This window comes from Diadema antillarum, unplaced genomic scaffold (assembly GCF_040938485.1).
Source record: "Diadema antillarum isolate AM-2024a unplaced genomic scaffold, OU_Dant_1.0 scf00000087, whole genome shotgun sequence".
NCBI lineage: Eukaryota > Metazoa > Echinodermata > Echinoidea > Diadematoida > Diadematidae > Diadema > Diadema antillarum.
The window spans coordinates 1258577-1285893 of NW_027270976.1; the positions used below are offsets into that span (position 1 = coordinate 1258577).

The 27317-nt window shown below is 36.6% G+C and overlaps 1 protein-coding gene across 1 annotated transcript; it reads left to right on the forward strand.

Annotated features, from left to right (window-relative positions):
- The first annotated feature begins 708 nt into the window (after positions 1-708).
- On the forward strand, positions 709-24320 carry LOC139718014 (tetratricopeptide repeat protein 7B-like). Its single transcript, XM_071629501.1, has 20 exons — positions 709-832; positions 1602-1747; positions 2379-2547; positions 3083-3198; positions 3787-3917; positions 4283-4555; positions 5468-5494; positions 9364-9427; positions 12521-12658; positions 13218-13301; positions 13828-13932; positions 14351-14465; positions 15212-15342; positions 15827-15987; positions 16564-16680; positions 17300-17397; positions 21591-21728; positions 22557-22654; positions 23429-23625; positions 24162-24320. Exons 1-20 carry the CDS (start codon positions 709-711, stop codon positions 24289-24291), a joined length of 2562 nt encoding a protein of 853 aa, XP_071485602.1. The 3' UTR covers positions 24292-24320.
- The last annotated feature ends 2997 nt before the right edge of the window (positions 24321-27317 follow it).

Consider the following 27317-nt stretch of genomic DNA (forward strand, 5'->3'; position numbering starts at 1 on the left):
TTAGGCCTACAGCTAAATTTTTAGGACCTCTTGGTCACTGGTTGACCCAATTTTGGCTTCTATTCTTTTTCGTAGCTACAGGCTTGAAGCCGCCTAATATCCACAGTCGTAATCCTGTCACATTCTAGGCCTATGTGAGAATTAAATGTTTTTATTTATTACTCTCTCTGAAACATGCCATTCAATATACAAGTTCAAAAAACTTTAATCTATAAACCAGAATTTCTATGCTACTATACACGAATGACTGTTTAAGAAATTATATAATCAACATTTCTTTTTAATCCTTTTCTAATCTTAAGATGATAAAGGAAAGAGAGAAATATATTGGATGAATAGATGAAGTGGAAATAAGAATTACCGAAACGAAATTTCCCTACCGCGACATCCGTCATTTCATTCAACATATCACCCATGCCCATTAACACCACAAAAAATGGAATTAATGAACTTCACGAATTTAAAAAGATGTCCTTAGAAATAGAATAGTGAAGTAAATTGCCTCGAAGCAGAGAGCTTAGACTCCGATATAACCTAAACAACAACAACAACAAAAACAACAACAAAGATCCTACTCTCCACTGTTTATGTACGGAGTGTAGGATCTCTGAGAATTTGGTATAGGGGTGAGGTACTGCATACGATCAAAGATCCGATCTTTGATACGACCATGTTGAGGTACAGCACCAGCGCTGGACACCAACCGAGATGGCCGCCAATCGTAAAGCCGCTTCGCGAATCGAGCAAGAGATCGAAAAGTATAGGGCAGAGTGTAATTGGGAACGTGTTGGTGAAATAGTCAAACAAAACAAAGTAAAAAGCCCGCAACTTGGTAAGAACCAATGTATTTATGTATCATACAGCTGTCAGCGTCAGTAGCTGTAACATTGTTAGTATATGTGCATGTGAACGCCCACCTTAATTTCGCTAGTCCCACCCTATCAGTAATTTGTATGTTCGTATTGCCTTCCTTCTATTTACTGTAACCTAACAACGTTAGTAGAGAAAGTTAGTAACTAACTTATACACAGCCCTGTCACTGTACACAAGTGTATGTGGCATGTTGAGGATAAACATGCTTTCCTGCTTGTACCATGACCATGTATTGCTCACAGAGATTTTGTGTCTTTATGCTAATTGTGTCACAATGACAATAGATTTAAACTTTATTTTACTGTACGGTACTGATAATCTATCCATGCACAAGGGATGACAACAAGCGTGAGATGAATTGTGAGATTTTTGAATATTTGCAAGCAAAGGGAGCCAGTAGATTTGTTTAAAAAGTATGTAAACAGACTTTTGATCATGAAATTATACGAACAAATAAGACCAAGCAGTAAATTTATAAAAATCATTATTCATTCAATGCAATGTTCTTTGCCAACAAGCTACACTGTAAGTTCATACAGGCAGCTGAAACAGTATGGAACAGAAGAGCAAATTTTCACAACTTCATACTACTAGGCCTACTCTATTATTACTACATTGGTAAAAATGAATTTGAATAAGTTTGGTGAGCTTATATTTTTTATTACATGCATTCTTCATGTCACACAACATCCATAGTTGACATTTTTATGCATTTGTTGTTTTTGTAGAAGTTGTGCTTCACCTTGCTACTGGTGAGTGTGAGTTAGAGCTGTATCTCATCAAGAATCCTCCCAACCATGAAACAGCTGAAAAGGCCAAGCGAGAGCTGTCATCGGCCAAGTCACACCTCCTTCTTGCTGCCAAGGGGGCCAAGGTATGACCAAGCCAAGCATCGCATGCTCCTTTCTTCCCACTAACATAACTTTGGGAACACCAAGTTTTAGAGGAAAAAAAGAGAAGAATTATGATCTAATTCATGTCACAAGTAAGGGAAATGATCCTTTCTGTTCATAATGCAACATTGTACCCAGCGAACATCTTTTACACTATTTTTATAGTGTAAAAAAAAGGGAAAAAAGGAGAATGAATGTAAATACTCTAAATTTCCATGAATAAAAGGTTTTCTTTATTGATGCAACATGTTGTCACCTTTGAGACTTGGGAATCATTATTGAGACCAAAAAGAATGAAAAGTTAAGGCAGTAGCTTATTTGACCCAAGGACTGCATGTCACTTCCATAAACAACCTGATAGCTTCAGTTCAGCTGGAAGTGCCCCTGCACAGTAAATTGTTAGCTGGTTTCTCTTTTTTAACTTTGTCAATGATATTACAGATTGAAGATGATGTTGTTAACAGCAAAAGTATAGATTAATTGTGTGGGTTTTTTCATGTATTTCTGGGGCACATGTTAGATGTAATGATAGCTCCCTTTCAATGCTGTTGATACTGTGTGTTCACAGTGCACTTTGAGAAGTAGTGGAAATGATGCATTCCTTCCCCACAGCACATCTTGTATGCAGAGTCTCACTTGTTACTGGCCAAGGTACATCTGGCCATGGGGGAGTACGAGGAGGCCATTAAGAGTTTAGACAAGGCCAAGCTGGACGACATGAACAGCCAGGAAGTCCCTTCATCCAGGCTCAAGCTCATGGCCGAAGCCTTCGCTGTTAGAGGTAGGCAAACACATCCATGTCGTGGGAAGGAGAACCAAAAGAATGACTGCATTTTGAATAGAAAAAAAAAGGAAAAAGAGGAGAGAAAATATGCTAAATATTTTGGTTGGCAATTAAAAAGGCAATGTGACAATATCAATAGTACCAACCAGCAGACAAATGCAGCACATTCCTGATACTTTGTTTTGCCATGCTATAATTTACATAATAATGCTTAATTCAATTTAATTCTGAAAATGTAAATTTCTGTTCGTATGTGTATACATTCATTAAAATATGTACAGTGGACTCCCATTATAACAAAGTCCTCGGGACTGGCAGTTTTCTTTCGTTATATTGAAATTTTGATATATCAAACAAATAAACAATAAAAATACATAGAGTGGAGAATTTTGCGACCTGAATTTTTACTTCATTGTAACTGGAATTTCGTTATAACCATGTTTGTTATAACGGGAGTGCACTGTATTTCGTACCACTGCCTTTTAAGTTTGTGCTGATACATTAACAACTTGTATGCCTATTGCGTTAACAGGTCTGTGCATGGAAAAACTGGCAGCTAAGCAGGGAGAAGAAGCCAAGAGTGAGAAGGAGGAGGAGATCATCAGTAACTACGAGAGAGCTGGAGACCTGGCTCTGTGCTATTTACAGGTATCAAGCTCTGTCATCCAGTCTGCATCCTGCCTGGTTTATGGACAAGTTAAAGGCATTATTTGTCATTTGCAGATGAAACAAAAACCCAGCATTAGTGCTTTAAAATAGTTCAAAAATGTGAGTTTTGGGTAGAAACAACCACTGTAAAAATTTGAATCCGTGTAATCATTGTTAAGTATTGATAGATAGACAAAAAGTGAACATTTGTTATCATAAAAATATTGCCAGACTAAACCATCTACAGTTATAGTTTAATGAAAAAAATACTGATATCTTCTTATATTTTAGGCTTTATTGTGAACATTTTATATGGTAGGATGTTTTGTGATACAACACACCTACACATATGCATCAAATGTGATATCTTGAACATTTTTAAAATCACTGTTCCCAAAGGTAAACAGGACCTTTAATAAAGAACCCTTGAATGATCTTGAATGATAATGAATTGATGCAGATATATTTGTGTAATCATCAGTCGGAAAAAGTATTTTGTGATGATTATGATGTAGAATATTTAAAGAAACATCGTGCCTCTGACATGGACTTAATGATGTGATTCTTCTGACTTCATGTGATTTGTAGGAGGTAGAGAAGGGTCACCAAGGCAACGCGACTTCCTCAAGCTCTAGCAGCCTTGGTTCTGGTAATCACATTGTGGGACCAGTCTTGGAGACAGCTGTGCAAAGAGCGCCTCTCCTCTACATCCAACTCGGGTGAGTATTGCATCTCTTGAATCACAGAGGCCCTTCTACTTACACAGTATGATTGCATGTGATAAGAAATTGGAAATAAGGTAAATGGGAGTCTCAGTTGTATACATTGTTATCTGTTAGGAACTGATATCTTCTGCTGACAATAAATGGCCTATTGAAAAGCTGCAAAGTACCAGCGTTCAGTTGTTCCTACTGCATTGTCAAGGTATGATTGTAGGGCTATTAAATTCAAACAAATTGTGTTTGCCACAATGACATCGTTACTAAAAACTCTTGATGTCACAGTGAGGGGGCAGTCTTTTGTATTTTGCAGGTACCTGAATGTACACTCGTAAGAAGTAACCACCATTATCTTGTTTGTGCAGTAAATTGGACCAGGGCATCAACCGATTCCGTCACATCCTCAAGGCTGTGGAGACGCGAACGTCTCAAAATATTCGCACGACGCTTGCCCGTGAGCTGGCTGAGGTGCTTCTGCGGGGTGTCTGTGAGCACCGCTATACTCCGCCCTCTAGTGACGGTCGCGAGGAAAGATTTGGCAGTCTCAGCCGGTCGTCGGCCAGTGGAGGCTCGGCTGGATCGCTTCGTCCAGCAGGTTCCAGAGGGTCCCTTAAACCCAAGCTGTACACCATGGATAGGTAAGAGATTCATCATCCAGAGAAGCATTTGTTTGATAGACAACTCCACCTCCATTCTATCTCCTGTAGTGTCAAGCATAGATGTCTTCATGAAATGCATTCAGTTTATGAATATATACTTATTTTTTTTATATCAGTTATATGGAGAAGAGGCTTGATATGATTCGTACAATATTGTTCCTATGATTTGCTAGTGCCATTCATGCTTTTATCCCATTAATTGCCTCATTTCCAGCCTTAAATTTCCTTTATGCTTTTAAAATAATCACTGAGAATGTGTGATTATACCATATTTTGTGATTGTTTATATAGACAATTATTTGGTAGAGTTTCCATAGTTGTTGTTGTTTTTTTTTTTTGGCTGTATGTGTGTGTGTTTGTGTGCAGAGCACATAGTATTTAAGAATATCTATGTTCCTGTAATGATGTGTAGCTGGCAAAGGAAATTGTGGTTTCATACCAGAGTACAAGTATTTCTTTTCTTCTTTTTTCTTCCAGAGAAAGTACAAGGAGTTTGACTTGCAAACCTTGTTGTTAATCTGAAAGCCTAAAACATTTACTGTTGTTTACTTCCATTGAAATTATTTGCCACCACATTTTCAGTATTGTTGAACAAGAAGGATTCTGAAACAATATCTCCATATGATAGGATGATATAACTGAAGAAATGAGAATGTATTCTGTAATGATTCATAATGGACATATGAGTTACAAGTGTATTACTATTGCAACAAATGGGTGAATTTTCTTGAAATTAAACAAAAATCAAAACTGTTAAAAAATTAGGCAACCTGACCCAAAAGAACATAGTGTTATCTGATATAATTGTATACATCTCCTGACTATTCCGCTTATCATCATGTTGTTTCTTTCCTATGTCTGTGTATTCCATCATTGTACCTCTCGCTGTAGTCGACCAAGTCATTGTTCAGATGACCAGTAAGTGATGGGCTGCATGCTATAGGGTCATCATCAGTATGCACATCTCTTTATAGACATTTGGCACTATGTACATCTCTTAAAGGAATGATTTGGTGTCTCTTTCCTTCTTTGCTGTCAGACAGAGGTGGCTCATTTACTGGAAGAGTCAATCCCACAAACTTTGGGAAGCTCCTCAAATTGGACACAATGATAGTTTAATAACACCATCATGCATGCCTTCACAGTATGAATAAATATGATCCAAACAAAAGTGTGTGAGCATTGTCTCAATTTTGAGAGGCTCTTTGCTTTACTTGTATCTTTCCTAACAATGACCAAGTTGACTTCACAGTATATTATATATCAAGTTTGTTACTGCTGCATGCACAACTTGCATGTTCTTGTCAGTAATCTTTACTGTGGATTACCAAACTTAAATCCCAACAACTTGCAGAGAGTAATCTTGCTGTGGGTAAAACTCAAAGAAGAGGGAAGTGACTGACAGTGAAGCACATAAGATAGATGTAGATGTGGATTCATATGTAGAGCACTGTACTCACTAATGCAGTAGCAATAGAACCACAGATGTGAAATGTAGTGACTTTTGTGATTACAAGGAATGATGAGGATAGTATGACAGTGTTTGGCTTTAAAGTAGGATCCTACTAAAATAGTATGAGCTTCTTCTTTGCAAATGAAATAATCTGTGAGTTTGATGTTTTTTCTCGCCAGCCTACTTTCGAGGCAGTAATATTTTGATATGAAGGGCTTAACTCCCACAAGTTGTTTAGAATTTTTTGATTGCTTTAGGCCTTCTTCTTATGGAGAATGGGTAGGTAATAGTACATTGGCCTTTCATCTTTCCTGCCAGATATGGATAAGGGTGGTAGTGACATCTTAGTATGGAGAAGTCAGCATCTTTCAGTTCTGACCCAAGTAGTGGACATACAGAAAGAATACCTATATAGTATCATGTGTGACATCTTGTTTCAAGGTGCTACATAAGATCGTGCCCAATTGCCTGGGGCAAGTGAAAATCAAAGACGGGCAAGTGTTTTGGAATGATGAGAAAAAATTCTCGCCTGAATTGGGCAAGCAAAAAGTTTTTAAGGGCCACCTTTTTTCACTTTTCCTCTCTTCAAACCCACAAAGTCCACTATACAGAATCCAAAAGATAGTGACTGTTTAGTGATGCAATGCACTTTAATTTCATTTCAGCAACTTTCCAACACTTACATAAAAAGCCCCCATGCAATGCAACACCAACACTTGATGAAACCAAGTTTGTTACTCCAATGCGTATTTGATAATGTCAATCAACATGTGCTGTTCATTGAAATGATTGTTTCATCATGCCCTTGACTTACAAGTGATTTCTTCACGTATATCATTTTCTTATATTATTTTAACTTTCTTCTTGGGCAAGTGAAATTCATGTTCATGTTCGGGCAAGTGTTCTACAACAAATTGAAAATCTGCTCGCCCAACCGTGATTAAAAAAAAAGATGTTATGTAGCACCCTGCTTGTTTTCAGATTATTACACTACCAGACAGGGTTGTGTCCCCTGGGAAATTGTTGATGTATGTTTACTAAGCCCCAGTGCACAATGAATAAGGGTACACAATAAGGTTTCACTTCATATTTATGTTTAAGACCATAAATGGTTTTACAGTACTAATTAATACTTGTTATTCAAATATATAATGTAATGTTTTAGTCACCATACATCATGTATTAATTAATGCACATATAAGTAATTATACAATACTATATATTTGACTCATTTAACCTGGTGTAAATTCACAAAAGTTCTACAAAATGCATATGAGACCACTATTCCCAGTCTCACTAATACATACAGTATATGTGTAATTACACTGTACAGCATATTATGAATTAACTACTTTTTCTTTGTGGCACTTTTTTCAAAACTTTTCCTTAATATGTTAACTTAAGAGATATATTTTTTTATCAATTTTATTTCTAATGTAGGGTGGTGTTATTTTTTTGTGATGCTTTCTTCATGACTATTACGAACTGAAAAAAAAAAAAAAAGGGACTTTCAGATGGTATTCTAAGAGTGGACATTAGCTCTAAAGTATCCAATATATTCATTTATGAAATAACTCTCTTTGTTGATAGTAACTGGGATGGGTGTATATATGGCATGACTGACCCATACAGGAACAGAAGTATGGAATGCTGCACTATGCTTGAATATTTCTGAGTAATTATTAAAAGGCAGCAGCTTATATTTGCATTATATTTTTGATGTGAAAAATTCTTCATAGCAAATTGTGTTATATTCAAAGCATCAGCTGCATTTGATGCATAGTGGCCATAATCTGGATGTTGTGTAGTATGCTAGCAAATCTGAAGTTGAAGTGTAATTGGAGAAATATAAACCATTAAAAATAAAATAAAAGAGCAGTGATGGAATCAGAAGGGCATGTAGACTAGAACAAGTCATCAGTCTTCTGGCTTTCATTATGGTTTGTGTTTCTTCTAAATATCCCAACTAATATCTTTGTTATGCCTCGTAGGAGGCTAACCATTACACCGATAGATAAAGATGAACAGTGAAAGTAGCCGCAGTGTGTCATCTTTGCATGTCGTTCAACTTTAAGCTTACCCTTGATATGACATAACATACAGCAGTGTGTTTAAATAGCAGAAGTAAAGCATCCTAGTGCAAGATTTCTGTTGTGATGCTTTCCCAAAAAAGTAATACCCCCATCTTAGTTTTGTCTTAACAAACTACAAAATACAAAGTTTGTTGCTACGGTTACCAGGTCTCTGTTTGTTGTGACCTGATGTGATTGTTGCCTGCTGTTTAATAACAGCATAGAATCAAAGCGATGTGTTTGCTACAAGCCTTTGAGAGAAGCTGCCTTTGGCCTTCTCACTTTCAAGTGATAAAAAATCCACGGAGCGTTAGAGATAAATTCAATTCCTATCGGGAGGAAGAAGGTCAGACTTACTGCTCTGCTGAGTGGAATAATGTGAAGAATTCAAAACTGATTTTCATTGCAAACATACCTTAATGTCAGAGAAAAGCAATATTCACAGAGGTGAAAATGCATTTATGTGTCGGGCAGAAGTTCTGTAAAACATTTTTTTTTAATGTAAATGTTTTTTGATTATCTCCTTTTTTTTAAGTGATAACCATTGGTAATTTGTTAGTAAAACACAAATGTGTGATGCATCCAGAATGCATGAAACCTAAAAAGAGTAGGGATGTTTAGTTCATTCTCAATACTTTTGTTGGGTCTCTTTTGCATGTACATGTAGTAAGTCCCAGTTCATGAAATTTGCTTGGAAGCAATACATAGACTTTACATGCATACTTTGCCAAATAAATGAATGAATGATGAATGGTATCTTACTTCTAATATCTTTTGACCCTTTTCCAAGTACCTGTTGTTCATTTATAGAAATAAGACAAAGTCAGACTTAGTAGGAGTATCATATCTATCATGCTCCGGTTGTCATTTGTTAAGCATCATTTTATTTCATATTTTTTACTGTTCATTCTAGTGTATGCATAGCAAAAACAAAAACATTTTCTGCAGTAAACTTGGGAGTTTTCATGGGCAGCACATTCACTTGAGCCATTTAGTGACTTGTTCTTTCACATCATGTAAGGCTGCATGGACACTTGGATACATGAAAGGTTGTTCTGTTTTGTAAATTCAGAAATTAATTTATCACTTTCTAGTTCAATTTCTGTTAATCAACATTTGGGCTACATAAAATAGTACGCATGTACAAATAATGTCTAGGGTAATATCATTTATAGATATTAGTTCTGTGTGATTGAATGAGATGAATGAAAAGAAATAGACTATCTGATTTGCTGTATGAAATATCTTGTGTCTGTCCACAGGTTGTTTGTCCCAAAGACTGTTGGAGAAGAGGCTTTGCTGCTCCTCCTCATCAGTGAAATGCAGGTAAGATCTTCATTGCACGTGTTGTTTATAGGGACCAGCTAAATTACACACTAGCAAACTAACAGCTAGTAAAAACTCAGTATGACGGAAATAGTAAATTGATTGGTATTCAAGACTGTGAGTGTGTATATTTTCTAATAAATCCAATACTTTTTAATAAATCTTATATGGTACTTTCTGATCAATCCAATTTTAGAGTAAATGCTTCATGACTCAGTTCTGTAACATCAGTCATTATGAAGACTGTGATTCTAAATATAATACATGAATTCCCAGCAGGGTTCAAGTTCATTATTTTGAAAACAGAGCCAAGTGGAGGTTTAAATTTTGCTTTGTGCTTAAGCTTTGGTGTTATTATACCTTCCTGCTTGCAAAGTGATACCTGTCCTTGATTCACACTTTTTTTTCTCCTTCACGATGATCAGCTTGTTCATGTTGATGTGACTGTAAAAATTTCTTGTTTTCTGTTTCTCTTTATTTTCTCCTTATAGACCTATATCCCAATTGCGGTACTGTCAGTTTCTTTTACCAATATCTATTCACTACATTAGATAATGTGCCATATTTTCTAGAGTATTACCTGCACATTTTACCATTGGGAAAATCCTGAAAATAGGGAAATTTTATGCACATAAAAACAATTTGTGTGTATGGGTGGGAAGGATGTTTTGATGGTGGAAATGCAAATGGTTTTGGGACCTTGCTAGGTGCTATATCAAATCATATTTCTAAATTTTAGAGGCTTAGAATGGCAAGTCACCTTTCACTTCCCACTTGAGCTCCTGAACATTCCAGCTATATTAAGTAGCACTAAAGTAACATAAAAGAGGAGGATTGTGTGAAAAGCTGAACTGCTACTAAACCCACCACCTAGGCCTGATCACTTGTATCCTTTCACTAGGCTTGACCCACATTTAGATCCATTCTACTAACTGACCAAAATGGATAAATGAAGCACTTAGAAGATGATTTTCGAGCAAAGTCAGTGGATAGTTTTGTCTTTTTGGCATATTATAGCGGATATTTCAATTGGCAAGATCTTGATTACCAAGTAGTACAGTGTACTGCTTGATCACACTCACAATGTGAAAAGATCACACTGTCCAACTAGACTTGAGCTGATCATGATCACATGTGTATACTATGACCTCAGTAGTGGTATACATATTGTCAAGAATATTAAGTCTGATTTGTCAAATAACCCTGGAACTTTCATATAAAAATGTTGGTGTTAGACCACCACCACATATTTTATCTGTTTTACTTTTCCTCTGGGCCAGATTATGGGTGCAGTTAATACACAGGAAAATATGGTATTTACCATTCACCACAATGTGCGTCAACATTGCATTCAAAACATTTTATATGATAGTCTCACTCTCAAGCAGATACAATTTTTCTCAAGAGGCATTTATTTACGAGAACTAAGTGAATGTTAAAGAGTTGTCTTTGTCAGAAGACTATCACCTGATTTACGATTGCATAAAAGTTATGCCTACTTTTTTTCTGGCAAGATTGATTCATTCTTCATGGTGAAGTGAGTGGATATGTGAGCTCAAACTCATCGATTCAATCCTGCTTGAATGTTTTCAAAATTCAGTGGAGATTTTCCCTGTAAATTACTTCAGTGTTGTTAAATTCAGTGAGAATAAGATTAACCTAATCTCTGAAGAGGGGTAAAAAAATGAATGAATGAAAGCAGCTATCAAAAGTGTTTCAGTGTGGGAAGCTTGAGTCTTTGCATCATACAGTGGATTTGAAGAGCCTCAAAAAATATACTGTAAAACATGATATTTTCGTGGCATGAAATTTTCGCGAATTGGAGCCAACAGCCTTTTTTTGCGGCATGAAATTTTTGTGAGTTGCCTCTAACATTCACTGCATATAGTGTAGACAAGAATTTTCGCGTGCATTTTAATTTCACGAATCTTGGCTCTCATGAATTTTGCGAAATTAAAATGCACATGAACATTCCTCATTTTAAAGTACCGGTAATGTTTTCTCATACAACTGTATCTCATCAGTGGTTTTACTTGTTTTGTTTTATCAAACATGGTTGTTATGGGAATAGACAGCTTGTTATGATTTTCGTCGGGCAACAAAATTAAAATTGTCATCATCGGTGTAATAGTGATGAATGTTATGATTATATTCTTAGTTTTTATGTAATATTTAGTAGGTCTTTATTGTGCTTTCCAAGTGGTTTATAATTACAATATGTTGGTCTTAAACTTAAGTTGGAATACTTCAATGCATCCAAGCCAAGATCTGATCATGCTGTATAGTCACAAAGCAACATCTATTAAAGTTAGTATCCTGCATATAGAACTGTCATCCAGCTGTAAATGTCTAAATTTGTGTGTATCATGTTCAAATGTACTGTTAATCCGTCTGAGTGGGCACAGTCTTCCATTCCATCCGAAAAACATTTGATTAAGAGAATTTAGTGGCAAGTATCTGTTTTTTAATAGTGACATATAATCATGCAATTTGCTCACAGTTTCCAAAATTGAATGTTGTATTCACTAGCATACATTGTATCTATCTCATAGAATGAATCACTACTTCTCATGGATCTAGAGAATTACGTTTGATTCTCATCCATTCTAGAGTTATTGTTGCTCATGATACATTTCATGACATTGTATGTATCTTAGTGTGCCATCATTGAATTCAGCAGGGTTGTATTATTATATGGGTAAATTAATTTTCTGTCTTAGAAAGTCATTCTTTGCTCATGATACCTAAACCAGACATTGTAGAGCTTTCGTAACCAGATGTAATGTTTGCATTAAAAACTGATTTTTTTGAACAAGACTCCAAAACATGCATTTCTCTGTGAGGAATTTGACGTCTGTCCCTGAATTATGGATATTTTCAAAGTATAGCCTCTTACTATGTTATTGTCTTCTTTGTGTGTAATTTGAATGCAACACAAGATACATTGTGTTTACATTTTGTAGATAAATTCATAAAATCTATTGCTCAAGGAAAATGAGTCTTTTCACCCTTTGATGACATGTGATAACAAAGTGAGCACAATCCTTTGTGCTCAATGAAATTTACAAACTTTGTACTTGTTATGTGTCAAAGGTCAATAGAGATGTTGTGCTGAGTCGGTCCAAGGAGTACAGTCAAAGTCGCCAACACACCTTCTTCAATGCCACAGCTGTCTATGACCTCCTCACCATTGCCCTCACACGCAGGGCTCAGTACCAGATGCTCTCAGATGTAAGATAGAGTGTTTGCTTTCCTTTTCTTTGCCTTACGTGCCTTTCGAAGAATCCAGCGATGGGCTCGCTTAGTACCCTTTAAATAGCAGCCCCAATGGCTTCAGTCAATGAAATGAGGGTAGATGGACAAGAGATGATTCCTTGGTGTAAGTTCTCTCATTTTTCAGCAATTGCAACATCATGACAGCTCTCTATATCAAATAGCATGTGCCAAGTCTCTGTGCCACCTCCAACTTGGCTTGAAAAGAAAGAGAAGTGAATTTAGAAACATGTTCTTCATATCAGCTATCATTGAAATGAAGGTATTTCAGCATCTGGTGAATTTGATGAATTTTCTGGTTGCCTCTGACAGAATTATATCATGTAAATGACACGTGATAAATGTGATGAAATGCTTCATGTTCACCTTGAGAGTAAAGGCTATGCTGAGTTAATTCTCTACCTCTGATTCTGATGCCTAACAAACTAGGAGTACCACTTTAATTTTTAGCCTGGTGTCAAACGTAAAGTAGTGTGTCAATGGTTCTGAGCTGTTTTTTTGTTATTCTTTATCCCAGACCCTGGACAGGACCATGCGATTCTCTTTTGAGGAGTTCCACCTCTGGATGCAGTTTGCTCTGTCCCTCATCAGCAGTGAAAAGGTTAGGCTTCTGTCATAGTACTGTTATTTAAGTCATCTTTTTATTCATCACCACACCAGCTTTAACTCGCGTGAAGTGCCTGCATTAGGCATTTAAAGTGTTGTTTAAAACATATTGATGCCAATGATATTGCTGGACTTATTGGAAGTATGGCAAAGGTGCTTTTGAACACACATGAGATAGTCATGATGAAAGCATGCATGTGTTCGTTTTACTACCTAAGGACCGGAATTGGTAGGATCTTTGCAGATATTTCTGTCAGCTTTGTTTCCTGTCTTGTTCATTGTAGTTTATTTTTCTTGACATAAATCTTACTTATGTAGATATATTTTGTCAGAATTATATAAGTGTAGAAGGAAGACAAATATACCTGTAGATGCTTTTGTTAGTTTTTATGGTAGTTACTCAAATAGGATTTTATTTCCAATCGTGAGAAAGTATTCTCCCAGCTTCTTCATGAGAACCATTATTTAATCCTAATTAACCAACCTTCCTCTCCATCTTGAATACCATTCTTGTCACACAGTATGACAGAGCCCTTCAGGTTCTGCGTCGATGTAGCAACATGCAGCCAAACAACATCACAGTTCTTCTTCTGGCCGCTAAGGTCTGCTTGCAAAATCTCAACTTGGTATGTTGACAGGCCCTGTCTCTCATTCATCTTCAAATCATGTCTAAATATCTGCTGCAGGAGTGCATATGCTTTTGTTTGTTTTCTTGAATTCTATTCCGCATGAGCAACATTTGTATTGCAACATTCAGGAATGGCATTAGAATGAATACATTTAGATCACTGTTGATTGCTGTGTCTATTGTTTATCCTTTCAAGTTCTATAATTTCCACTTTTTTTCCTATTTTTTTTTCTTATTCCAGCTGATATTATTTTTTTTGTAATTTGTAATATCTAGTGAATCAGGCGATCATGAAAGATAGTTGAATTTATCAGTATACTTTATGCATAGTAGAAATATGCATTATAATTTCTATTTTGATGGAGTCTGATAGAGTTTTGTCATAGTATATTTCATGGTTTTCCTGTTGTGCCCAGTTGGAGGACGGTTTGGAGTTTGCCAGCTTGGCGGTAGAACACAGCAGCAACCAGCCCCAGGCTCCTCGCTGTCACATGATGCAGGGACTGGCCTATGGCATGATGGCCCTAGAAGGTAGGTCCAGGACCTGGAGGACAGGCTGATTTTGCTACAACACGCTTTTCCCATAGACACTTGGCTGAGTATACTCAGGACTCGTCCTCAACGGGTTAATACTGTTGGGATGCCAAAGTCTCATAAATGTAGTCACTCATATATACCTGGTATACCAATTTTTGTTTATAAATGATTTAAAGGACACCTGATGACAAATTATAAGTCATTTTTATGGTTTTGTCTAGGTCATTTTACTCATCAATGACAGAGTAATGTGATGGAAAAGTAGACTTTAGGTTTGATATTCATTTAGAATTTGCTGCTGGTGTAGATGATCGGAAATATACTGTTGCCTTCCTTCACACAGACCCTCTTATGTTATATATACCTGCTGAAAATTTTATTCTTGACTGATGATGTAATTGATGTTTCCACTACCAATGTCAGTTAGCCACTGAAGTGTATTCAAAGCCATTTATTAAACACCACTGATGAGTGTAATTTTTTATGTACCAGGTAGTTTGATACTTTTATCAATGGAACTCTACACTTCATATCAAAAGAATCCTTATTCATACCTCTGCTGCATAATGTAGAACACTAAAACCTCAGTGATGGCAATCCATTTGTGATGAACAGAATCAGTATATCAGTCTGTGCAGGGCCAGATCTACACATACATGGCATTGAAATAGAGACACTAAAATTCATTTGGAGTTTTGAATAAGGTTGTATTAACATTTTTTTCTTTCTTTCTTTTTTAGCCACCATTCAGGAGCAGCGTTGTGAGCTTCAACGCAAGTCCCTTGCCTGCCTCAAATCTGCCACCTCATTGGACCCTGATGACCACATGACCCAATTTCAGATGGCCATGCAATTAGCGTTATCAAGACAGGTATGGTCATTCAAATGAGCTTGTGCCGGTTTAGGAATAAATGTTATCTTTGCATACCATTATTAGTAAAAAGGCAAGCGTTTGTCATATGGAAATCACAAGTATATATTGCTGCGATATAATGCACAAAGTTTGTATCAGAAATAAAGAGAAACTTCTAATGGTAAAGACCAACAAGTAGACCAACCAGAATGTGAATGAAAAAGACACGAGAGGAAAAAAAAGAGGCAAGTATGGTGTTGATGACGCGTACACTTGTACCCTTATACTTGCAGCAGTTGCTGATTTTTTAAAGCAAACTCCCCCCCCCCCAACAAAATAAAATATCCTTAAGACTAATTAAGAACATTTCACAAGAAAGGATTTATGAATGGTGTTTGAAAGGTTTTCATAAGCTGTGGGTCAGTCAGAGGTACAGTATCATGGTGGTATTAGGGCTTCATGCAATATTGAGTGAAACCTCGTCATCCGGTTTACCCTGCAGATCCCCGAAGCCTTGCAGAGGGTGCGTATCTCCCTCCAGCTGTGTGCTGACCACCTACAGTCCCTCCATCTCCTGGCTCTACTCCTCTCAGCTCAGAAACAATACACTGAGGCTCTGGCCATCCTGGAGGCTGCTGTACACCAGTACCCGGATGACTTCAAGTGGGTTTCGTTGTCATGGCAATGATTCACATGTTGATGTATGTGGCTGAAGACAAGAGCAGTATATGTAGGAGTCATAGTATTGATTAAGATTGATGATAATGTAAATGACACAACAACAATACTGATGATCATGATGCGAGTGACAGTGGTGATGGTGATGATGTCTTAGAGATGAAACCTAGTCATGATGGAGGCAGTGGGTATGATAATGAAGTTGAGGATAGAATAATTTATGAAGATGCACATAGCATTGTGTTTGTTGTTGTCTTTGGAAGGTCAAGGAGTATATTGAAGTGGAATGCAATAAGGGGAGTGTACAGGAATGTGAGTGGTGCCCTGATGTGTACAGTAGACTCCCATTATAATGAAGTCCTCGGGACCGGCAGTTTTCTTTCGTTATAATGAAATTTCTTTATATCTGAACGAATAAACAATAAAAAACACAGAGCGAATAATTTTGCGGCCTGAATTGTTATTTTGTGGTAACTGGAATTTTCCATAACTGTGTTCATTGTAACAGGAGTGCACTGTATTTTTTAAAGAAGGTATTTCCCCTTGTTTGTATTATTTCAGTCTCCAGTTTACCAAGGCCAAGCTAGAAGAGGTCCATCTGGGTCCAGAGGAGGCTTTGGTGACCTGTAAACAGATGCTAGAGCACTGGAGAGGGGGTTATGAAGCAACGCAGCAAAGGTACAATCTTTAGAGTGCATTGAAAGAAACAGGCTCAAGTGATTATGGTATTGTGGTCAGTGTCAGGCAGGATCTGCGTATTTCATCCCTTTGTAGAAATGAACATTCTTTATTTTCCTCATGTAAGTCATGACAACAAAAAGTCGCAATCAGGTACACACTTCCAGACGAGAGTTTAGTGCTCAAAAGTTTCTGCTCTATTCAAGATTTGATTGAATACTGAGTAATCCTCAGAAGAAATAGACATTACTATTCATTAAAAAAAAAGACTCAAGAAAATGATAAAACATTCTAAGTTTGAAGTTGATATACATCATATAAGCTATAATGGACTAAAACAGTGACTTCAAGTGTAACTTTGTGAGCCATTGATTCTGGTATTCGATGATTTCTCTATGGGAAGATGAAACTCAAGAAGTATTTTTGTTCAAATAGATAACGTGTCATTTAATAATTGTGGCAAAAGCAGTAGACACTAAGAAATCCATGCAGCAGAAATAATCATACTAAAAAGGAGCAAAGAGAGTACCAGGACTTTAGAGAATAAGTGCAGCAGAAATCATTTAAAACAAAAGGATGAAAGAGGGTATCGTTCACTCTGTCGTCTCGTCTGTGACAGTGAGTCTAGTAGAGGGACGGGTCTCCTGGAACGAGTGACCTCAGACCGCCGCAGTCTGGTACAGATGCATCTCTCAGAATACAGTGACAGGGACTCAGGTATGTCAGAAGCAATAGGTTTATTCCCTCTGTGTTTCTATGTGTTTGTATGTCTTGGTGGAATTCATTGTGATATTGGTCGTTTTCATCAATTTGCATCAATTCCTGCTGAACATGCTCAAATTCTTGAACATTTACATTTATCTTAAAGCTTTACTGTGATTGGTCTTTGGATACTTTTTTTCAAGTTGGATTGCTTTTATAGAGTGTTGTCTTGTGGCTAAGTTGACATTCATAAATCATTTCTCATCTCAAAAATTGATACTGAGACCTGAGATATGTAATTTCAGAGTTTCAAAGAAGATTTTGTCACTTTGACAAGAAGCACATCTAACGAGAGAGAAAAATTTTCTTGTCATGAATGTTTTTTTAATATCATCATGTGCAACAGCTTTATCAAAATTTTTCTTTCATTCATTTTTGCTCTCATATATCATTATGTTAAGAAAAAAAAGAGAAGAATTGTTCTTAAGCCAGCAAGAAAAAATAGGGAAAAAATATACATATATATATATATGCCATCTTGGTTTCCTATTGCACATAGTATAAATCCATTTGTAAGGCACAGACACTGTAATTCTTACACTGAGACTGTTTTCATTCGTACTGGTACTAAAGATTTTATGCAGTATTACCAATTGGAAGCTTGCATTAACCCGTTGAGGATGGACTGATGTTGTTGTATTGTTCCTTTAGCAAGCATTTCCCATAGACACCTGCCTAAGTATTCTCCGGACTCATCCTAAACGGGTTAACATCCTAAAGTGACAGCACTACTAGACATCATACTGAATTGCTTTCCAATTATTCTAGACTGTAGATGATTATCCTCATAGCATTCACTCTTTAATTCTTTTTTTTTTTAATTATTATTGTGCAATGTCTGTGCTCACAATACCAAAGGAATTTGTTTTTGGTTACATTGGACCTGTATCTACACCCATACATGAGGAACATGTTATTCTTTACACAGACTACAGGCCAACATTTCTTGTGACATAACATGCTGAAATATTATTAATGTTGTATTAGATGTGTTGAGGAGTGGGATTTTTCTAACTAGTATTTCAATGTTTTTGTCATTTGTGTTCTTTCTGACTAATTATAGCTTATCTCATCTGTTTTTACCAACAATAAGATCAGAAACATTTTTTTCTTCTTAACTTTTCTCTGGAGGAGTAATTCTCCAACTACCATTTCTGACTGCAGTTGATTTTTATAGCAAGTGTGAATATTTCTTTTTTTTTCTTTTCTTTTTTTTTTGCCAGTGCTTTCTGCATATCCTTACTTGCATTCCAACAATCAACTTTTGCTTTTGATATTCATCTGCCGTAACTTTTCATTCATTCATTTTGTGTCTTTATGCTTCTGATTGTTTCTGTCATGAAATGATAAATTAAAGACATTAGAAGCGAAAGGGGAGCAAAGTGTAAGTATTTCTTGTTATTCCCTGTATGCAGCATGATGCATTAAATATGAGGTATTGCTGTATTACATGCTATTGTTTGATAGCCTGGGAAGTATGTGCCGATATTTTCACGCGAGATAGCACATAATGGGACGTTCATTACACGTTGACATGGGATATATCATGTCTTGGTTTGTTTGTGCTTGTAGGATGAGTTAGTCTGACCATGGTATGATATGATGGTGTATTAAGTTATCTAGAATATTGAGATTGATCATGATTACACTGCAGAATTCTTTTTATTTTATTGATCATGATTAGAATTTTAGTTTAATCATCTGCTGTTTTGCCGATTGCTTCTAATTTCAATGTGTATCGTTGTCAAGTCTGTGTCTCTTTCTGTTTTTTACGTTACATTCTTCCCAGATAGTCTTCTATCTTCGCCTTTTCAGTCTGATCTCAAGATTTGTCTCATGTATCATGATTTTGCCTTGATTTTCAATTTTTGTGTCTGATCTGTGTCTCAATGTCTTTCTTTCATTTCATTTGGAAGATATTTCTACAATACCGCATCACCTTATAACATCCTTTGACACTGCAGTAAATCCTATTTATCACTGCTTTCTAGACAGTGCTACGGCTTATCCTGTGTGAATATTCTCATATCTAGATTCTGAAGTTAGTTTCAATGTAGTGAAGCTTATGTTGGCTGTCCTTGCTGCATTTTTAGGTTCCTTCTTTATTTATTTCAGTTGCTTTCCCTAAGGAGTTGCCATAGTCATTTTGTGATTCTTCTACTGATAGATAACATTAGTTTTGTCATCGTGATTAAGAGAAAATATTTCATCATGAAAACAATGTTTTAAAAACTGTAGTTAGTATTTCAGCCAGACATGAGTGTCATTGGATTGATAACTTTCAATTTATGACAATCAAAGAGAATTAAAACATCAATGTCTCAATATCAATGTGTATGCATCCACGTGCTATGCCGTACTATCAATTCGGGTGTAACAAGGTGTATACCATATCGACTCACATGTTCTGATCAAACTATCATCAATTAACCCATTCCATACTGAATTCTGAAATGCCCATAGACTTAATAGGCAGGCCACCAGGTTCCCGTACAGAACAAGTTAATGACCTTCCAAAAGCCAAGCCCTGCAAGGAACAATGCACATACCAACTCGATAAAAGTATTCTAGTTTACTTACTTTTCGAGATAACTGCAAGAATAACAAAATTTCAGAAGTTTATGATACCCTTTGACCCAGTGCCCTTCAGCGTCAGATATGCCACCAATTCAGTGCATTCATGTAATTCATCTGGACACACATTACTGGGTACTGTAATATCTAATTAACTTTTTTTTTTCCTAATTACGCCCATGTATTGAATTTTATGGAAATCTAATGCTACATCCATTTATACAGATAGCCAATGCACCCAGCATATGTAGCAAAGCAATGGAAACATTTAGAAAAAGTTTTAAACATTGTTGGCGGGATATTTATTTCTTGCACTTTGAATTACTCAATGCAGAAAAAAAAAAAGTATATCCCTACATCCATATATTCAGATTAAATCCGTGAGTTGACAATCTCAAACAGTTCTGCCCTTCAACTTTAGAAATCCTGCATATAAATGTTAGGTGTTATGTGTGCTGAGGTAGTTGGCTTACACACTTAACTAAGTTTGCCTTACAGAACCCAACTCAATCTTTTATTGATTTATGAAAAGTTTTTTCAAAAACATATTGGAGTCTCTCTTGAGATCACTTTTGTAGAGAATCATAATTAGCTAACCATATTATACATGACATGAATTTAGCATCACATGCAATCTTTCTCTTTGGGTAGATCAAAGGTTAGCATATGTTCTGACAATGTTTAAAAAAAGTTCTTCCCATTTTTATTTTCATTTGGTGTGCTAAAAGATACCATTGATTGTATGCTTATTTTAATTTGCTCATTTGTGATTTGCAGTGAAGCATGTCTCGTAAACATTTACATACATATATATACAGGAATTAAACATTTAGAAGATGGTATATTGTGGATTCTTCTTCTGTTGCATTTACTCTCAAACTGCATAAGTGCAGAGAAATTGTACAATTATTGTAGTCTAAGAGAATTTTTAATTGAAAGAAAGTGAATGTAGTATATGTATCTAAATATGGTAACTGAGAAAGTGTTCTTTCTCATTGCAGTTTAGTTTTAAAGACAAAATAAGAGTAGAAATCATCTCTGGCCAATGCATAATAGAAATAATCCAATAATGAAGAGTGACACCCATTAATTGAAACCATACTTGTTATCAAGTAATGATTACTTTTTTTTTCTTAATTCTCCGTCAATCACCTTCAAGGTGGGAAAATGTAGATAGATATATAGGGGACTCCCGTTTGAACAAGTCCTTAAGACTGGCAGTTTTCTGTCATTATATCAAATTTTGTTAAGAGCCAAGCAACGATGTAAATGAATTTATATAGATAATAATTTTGGGACCTGAATTGTACTTAGCTATAACAGTGTTAATTATAACAGGAGTGCACAGCAACAATATTTCTTGCTTGAGAACATTGTTGGATTTCTCACGATTAATTATTATTCTCAGGGTGTAAGTAATTAGAGGATTACAATTCAAACCTCTGGGTTAATCTTAACTGAACACTTTAACAGCTTATCTCTTTTCGTGAAGCATATTTGTGTGCCAGTGAATGTGGCGCCTGTAGTTGTGTAACTCTGGACAAGCACACTTAACCCGGTATCCTCTCTTCCAGGTTCCATCCACAACTCTCTTGCTGCATCCCGGGTGGAGCATGCCCTCTCAGAAGTCGCCTCCTCCACCGGTAGCTTTATCCCCAAAACTGGTTCCCAGCATCTCTGGATGGTTCAAGCACACATCTGGCTGGCAATTGGTGAGAAGCCAGAGCTCTGACTGTTCCATGGACCTGAAGAGCCCTTTTTGTCATTCCATCTTCAATTTGCATATTTCAAAGGAAATGATCTCTTCCATTTATTTGTGCATTGTTTCCTTATTACTGAAAAGATGGCGAGAGAATAGCTAGAGAAATATTTATCAACAAAAAGGTTTATAATGCAGAGTAATGTATAAGTTTGTTTCAGCTGCCTTGTCTTATCCTAGGCCTCTTGTTTACTGTACGAGCTGAAATTTTCGCAGTGGTTTTATTTTCGCGAATCGCCTCTGAACCGCGAAAATAACAACGCGCAAATAATAAGTTCAGTTAGACCCTCGCAACCGCGAAATTAACAACACGCGAAAATGTCCTCCAAGTAGCAATTCACGAAAATATCTGTTCGCGAAAATTTCAGCTCGTACAGTACGTGGCATAGACTTTCAGTGCAGGTATGCTCTTTGGCTCATGTGATATGATATATTATACCATGTAAAACAATTTATACATGGAGAATTAAGTATGTTAATAGGTACCGGTAGTTGGTATTTTAATACTGTCTCTTGTTATGACACTATGAGTGCAGTGAGTTTGTATCTGATTGATCCTACAGGTAAATGGCACCTACTGGTGATGAACAGCATCCCCGTCATAAACTAGATTCATCAGCACTTGTTCAACCTGATCTCTAATGATGTGACTTAATCTAAAATAGTTTAGGATAATCTTTCTTTTCTTTTAAGGATTTATTTTGTCTTTAATGTGTGATCTCCCTGGTGACTATCAATCATTGTGAGGTTCATCACCCTGTCACATGAATTTTCTCCCCAGCTGAGCTGTACTTAAGTCTTGATAGACCAGGAGAGGCCAAGGGGTGTGTTCAGGAGGCTTCATCCATCTTCCCTCTCTCTCATCAGGTCATGCACACGGTGAGAACACACCTCTCTGTCAGAACTATCATACTCTGAGTAACAGAAATCAGGTTTATGTGTGATATGTACTGATTGTAGGCCAGCATTCATCTTTCTTTTAGTGCATCATTTATTTGAGTGTAAACTACAATGCCAGGTTAGGCAGATTTACAAGGTGTAACAAACTGCTATGTTATTCTAAGGCTGAATCACATCAACTGAGAAATAATAGTGTATGGAAAGGTCACCAGCCTCGACAAGTCTACATTTAGCTGTAATTACTTCTATAGAATGCAGAAATGACAATATATCTAGTGTCCTACACACAGCATGAATGACGAGAGAGAGAGAGAGAAGAGATTCTAAGATACTTCGTATCAGGGGTAAAGGTAGATCTTGGCAGTGTTTCATGAAACTTGTCAGTCACTGGCAAGTATTTCAAGCTACTGAAATCTTTGCATCTGTTGGCTTAGAGCAAATTGTCAGTGAAAACAAACACTTGATGAAATGCCCCCAGGCTGTTGTCAAGCTTGTTACTAAATCCTAAAGTTTCTGTTTTTGCAAAGCATGCACATCTGTAGATTGTGATATTCATTTCAAAGGGTCATTAGGGACCCCAGTGTGCTAGATTGTAAATTCATTGTACTCTATCAGGAACAAAGGCATTTTTTGTGTACAATCAAAATGGTTTTGTGAGATGATGGGCCTGGGAGGGTCAAGTATTGTTATTACAAATGAAGAGTGATGAAGTTGCTGCCATGTAGTCATTTAGATTCTTGTGTCTGATCACAGCGAGGCTGCATACATGAGCACAACGGAGAGTGGACCGAGGCCAAGAAGTGTTATGACAGCGCCCTGGCCATTAACCCCTCCCACATCACCAGCCTACAGAACCTGGGTCAGGTGTACACCCAGCAAGGAAACCTGCTCATGGCTGAACGTATCTTAAGGGAGGCAGTCAACATTGACCCCACCTCACACCATGCATGGTGAGATCTATTAACACTCTGCATGCCAGCCATGCCTCTCCTCTCTAACATTTGTGAGTGTGTGTATGGTCCAGATGTTGGACTGTATGGGAAGAGATACAACGGGGAATTTTGTTTTCGTACCAAAGTCTTGACAATCAGGTATACAGTGTGAAACTTAAGATATAAAATTCTTCTTCATTATTGCGGACTCTGTATACAAAACTTTACAACATCCATTAATTATTGAAGTCCACAGGGAAAAAAAAAAGTTTCTTGACCACTTTTAGTGTCTCTTTTTAAGAATGTATGTAATAGTTTGCTATATTTTGACCTCTTTTGTTTTACCATTACTTGCAAAAATAGAGGGTAAATATATCTAATATCTGTGATACAAACTGTAGCATGCCTATGAAGACAAGTTCTGATTGTCAAATGTTTTGGATGTACATGTATGCATGAAGGTTGAAGTTTAGAATCAATGTGAAAACTTCTGATAAATTGTGGTATCAGCATTATCAACTTTATTCTGATTTGTTTCCCCGAATTCTTTGTAGGATATCACTTGGCAAGGTCCTACAGGCCTCCGGTCAGTGTGAGGCAGCTGGAGAGTGCATGCAGACCGGCCTGCAGCTGGAGTCCACTAGCCCCATCCTGCCCTTCTCCACCATACCCAGGGCACTGTGATCGTCAACTCGCCTCTCAACACATCTCAACTCAAGGGGGAGCTGTGTTCTACATGCTGTATGTGTCATTGCCTTGGTTGGTAGACTTGCCCTTCCAGCAGGGTCAAGCCATCATGGTGGAGACATCACAGTTGTACAGTTAACCCATAGTGTATGGGAATGGGATGTGCCGTGTACTAGCCTTATAGAGGTTTACAAATCCTAGAAGCAACAAGTTAAATTTGTTGGCTTACATCAGAGTTGACATAATCCAACTGGCACTGTGTAAATGAGAAGCATGCATAGGACAAAGAGTTGTGAATGAAATATGTCAAGTTGTTTGTACTGGTGTATTGATATCTTCTTTGTAAGACTAGTATTTTCATTTGCAATTTTAGATATTTTTTCTACATGTACCAGAACATATAAAATCAAGGTAGTACAACAATGTGCACTGCTGTTTTAGCTACAAATTGTTTCTGTTTCTTTGTTTTGTTTCTTTTTTAACTGTTTAGGCTAGAATGCTTGCTTAAGGAGTAATTGTGATGCAGAAATACTAAACTGTTGCTGCACATTTAGCTACTCTAAGATCTAGACTTAAATCAGTTTCTTTCTTGAGCATCTGCGATGTACTTTCTATCAATGTTATTGTAATAGTTTGCATGATAGATTCTTGGCTGCCTTGCTGCAAAGGGCAATCAAAGGTAGTTTTATTTATATTTTCCTCTCATATTAATATTATGAGGTGTGCTCAAACTCTTTTAACACAGGGTTAAAAAAAAAAAAAAAATCATGTTTCTACATTCCTGGATTTTGCTTTGAGAAAACAAAGGAAAGTTCATTCTTTGTCATGTTTTAGAACTGAACAAGATAGAGCACCAAACTAGCAAGCCGTAGGTCTCGGGTTCAAATCCCGGTGGAATCCCACTTTCTTTGCTAAATTTTTCACTAATAAGTTATTCATTTCTGGTCAGTTTCCCTGTTTGCATTTATTCAAAGAGCTGCATCACTTTGGTGATCCCTTGCATTTATCCCCAAGTTGATTTACATCCTGCGGGTTTATTTTAGGTTAACGTGTATATACAGTATGTGTGTGTCTCTCTCAACACACATACACACACGCACACATTACGATATCTTCTGACCACACAAGCATTGAAAATTAAGGGTTTCTTGGACAAACACTGTACTAGGGCTTTCTATAGCTCAGTTGGTAGAGCACCGGGCTAGCAATCCGGAGGTCTCAGGTTTGAAAACTTATGGAATCCTTTTTTTTTTTCTGCTCTATTTTTTCACTAGTAAGTTTTAATTTAGAATCATTTGAAACAAGAAATTAATTTTTAAAACTAGTCAAAGGAAAATATAGTTGTAACTTCAGTCATTCATGCAACATTTAGATTATCTTTATACAGAAGTGATAAATCTATATTTTTGGAAGAAATTTTGTCTTCACAGGGAGTAAAACCTTAACAGATGTAACCCATTCTTGTTATTTAAAGTGAAGTTGATGGTATGGTTGCACTTTTGACTTGAGTGTCTTCTGGAAATATATAAATATATATGAAAGACATCTTTTTATCCAAGATGCTTTTTTGGGGGGCGCGGTGGTTTTGTTTGTATTTGTCAAGTTTATGTGATTGTCTTGGCCAAACCCAACAGGTAACTTAGAGTGAATGGTCCAAGAAGATCGTGTAAAAAGAAGGCTGGATAGCATCACATCAACCCTTAGAACGGATTAGACCTGGGGCTAATGATGCATTCATCTACTGCTGGACTACCATTAAGTTGCCTTGTGTTCTATTATCTCCACTCCTCCCAGCATCTAATCTCTCCTCACTGTGTTTTATAGTGCATGAGGATAAAGATGTTTACTCATGTGTGTCAACTTGATAGGGAATTAAGGATAACCTTTTCAACAGATGACTGCATCCCACCAGACCTTCTCCAAACTGTCTATCCCTTTCTTTTCTTTGAACAAGTATCTGCATGTCAATCAGTGTTTCCACAGCTCCTTCTATCCTTGCCACATTGTGTGCTTTCAACACTTTCTCCTTAATCCCTGTAAGAATGCTAAATGAGCTTATGTTACCCTTTTACCATTAGTAACACATCTTTTTCTGACCTGGGTGAGAGAATGGTTGTTAATGAACCCCATGGTTTAGTGGCAAATCTCCATTAAACCTGCATTAATGCCTTATACACAGAGATACTTGATGCGTAACAAGAACTTCTCCTTTATCTTTGTGTAATGTTCCTGAAATGTCATAACCAAGATTCTGCGGCCAAGACTTCAATGGATTATGATATAACATGGATTTAAAGACCATCTCTACACTGATGGGATATGTTGTGTACCTCCACCAGACTACAGCTAGGTGTCAGGGAAAGCTACATCTGAAGATCTAGAGTCCCTGCCCTTCCTAAAAATGAAAGAAAGAGGTTGTGCTGTGCAATGCTTTTACAGCAGGGTGCTCTTGTAATGATGAATATAATATACAACTGAGGACCAAAATGGATTTACAATGAACCAAGTTTCTTCAATTGTGTGCACAGATTGCAGTGTTAGTTTTATGTAGAATTTGAACTAATGTAAATGAGGTGCAATATGTGTTATTTATTTCTGTGTATATTCTGTACAAATGGTCAGTTGGAAACGAGTCTAACTGTACAAAGACTATTTCTTCTAATCACAAATTGTTTAGAAACAAGCACACTTAACTTTTAGTCAAGATTTTGCTACGAAAAGTTGGAGAAAGTGTACGCAAGAGTGGTTTGTTTTATAAAAATTGCATGTAATTTATTACTATTTGCATTACTTTAATATAGAAAATATACATTTAAATTGCAAGTTACATGATTTTCATATGATAAGATATGAGCAATAGTGACTTATGTCCAATTATTTTGCCGAAAGAGGACTGAATTAGAGCTTAATTCACACAAAGTCCTTTTTTCATAAACATGACATTATTGATTGTAAATTGGTTGCAAGAATATGAATTTGAGTAGTTACCAATATCTGAATTCCAAATCACTTTTCTTTTCTAG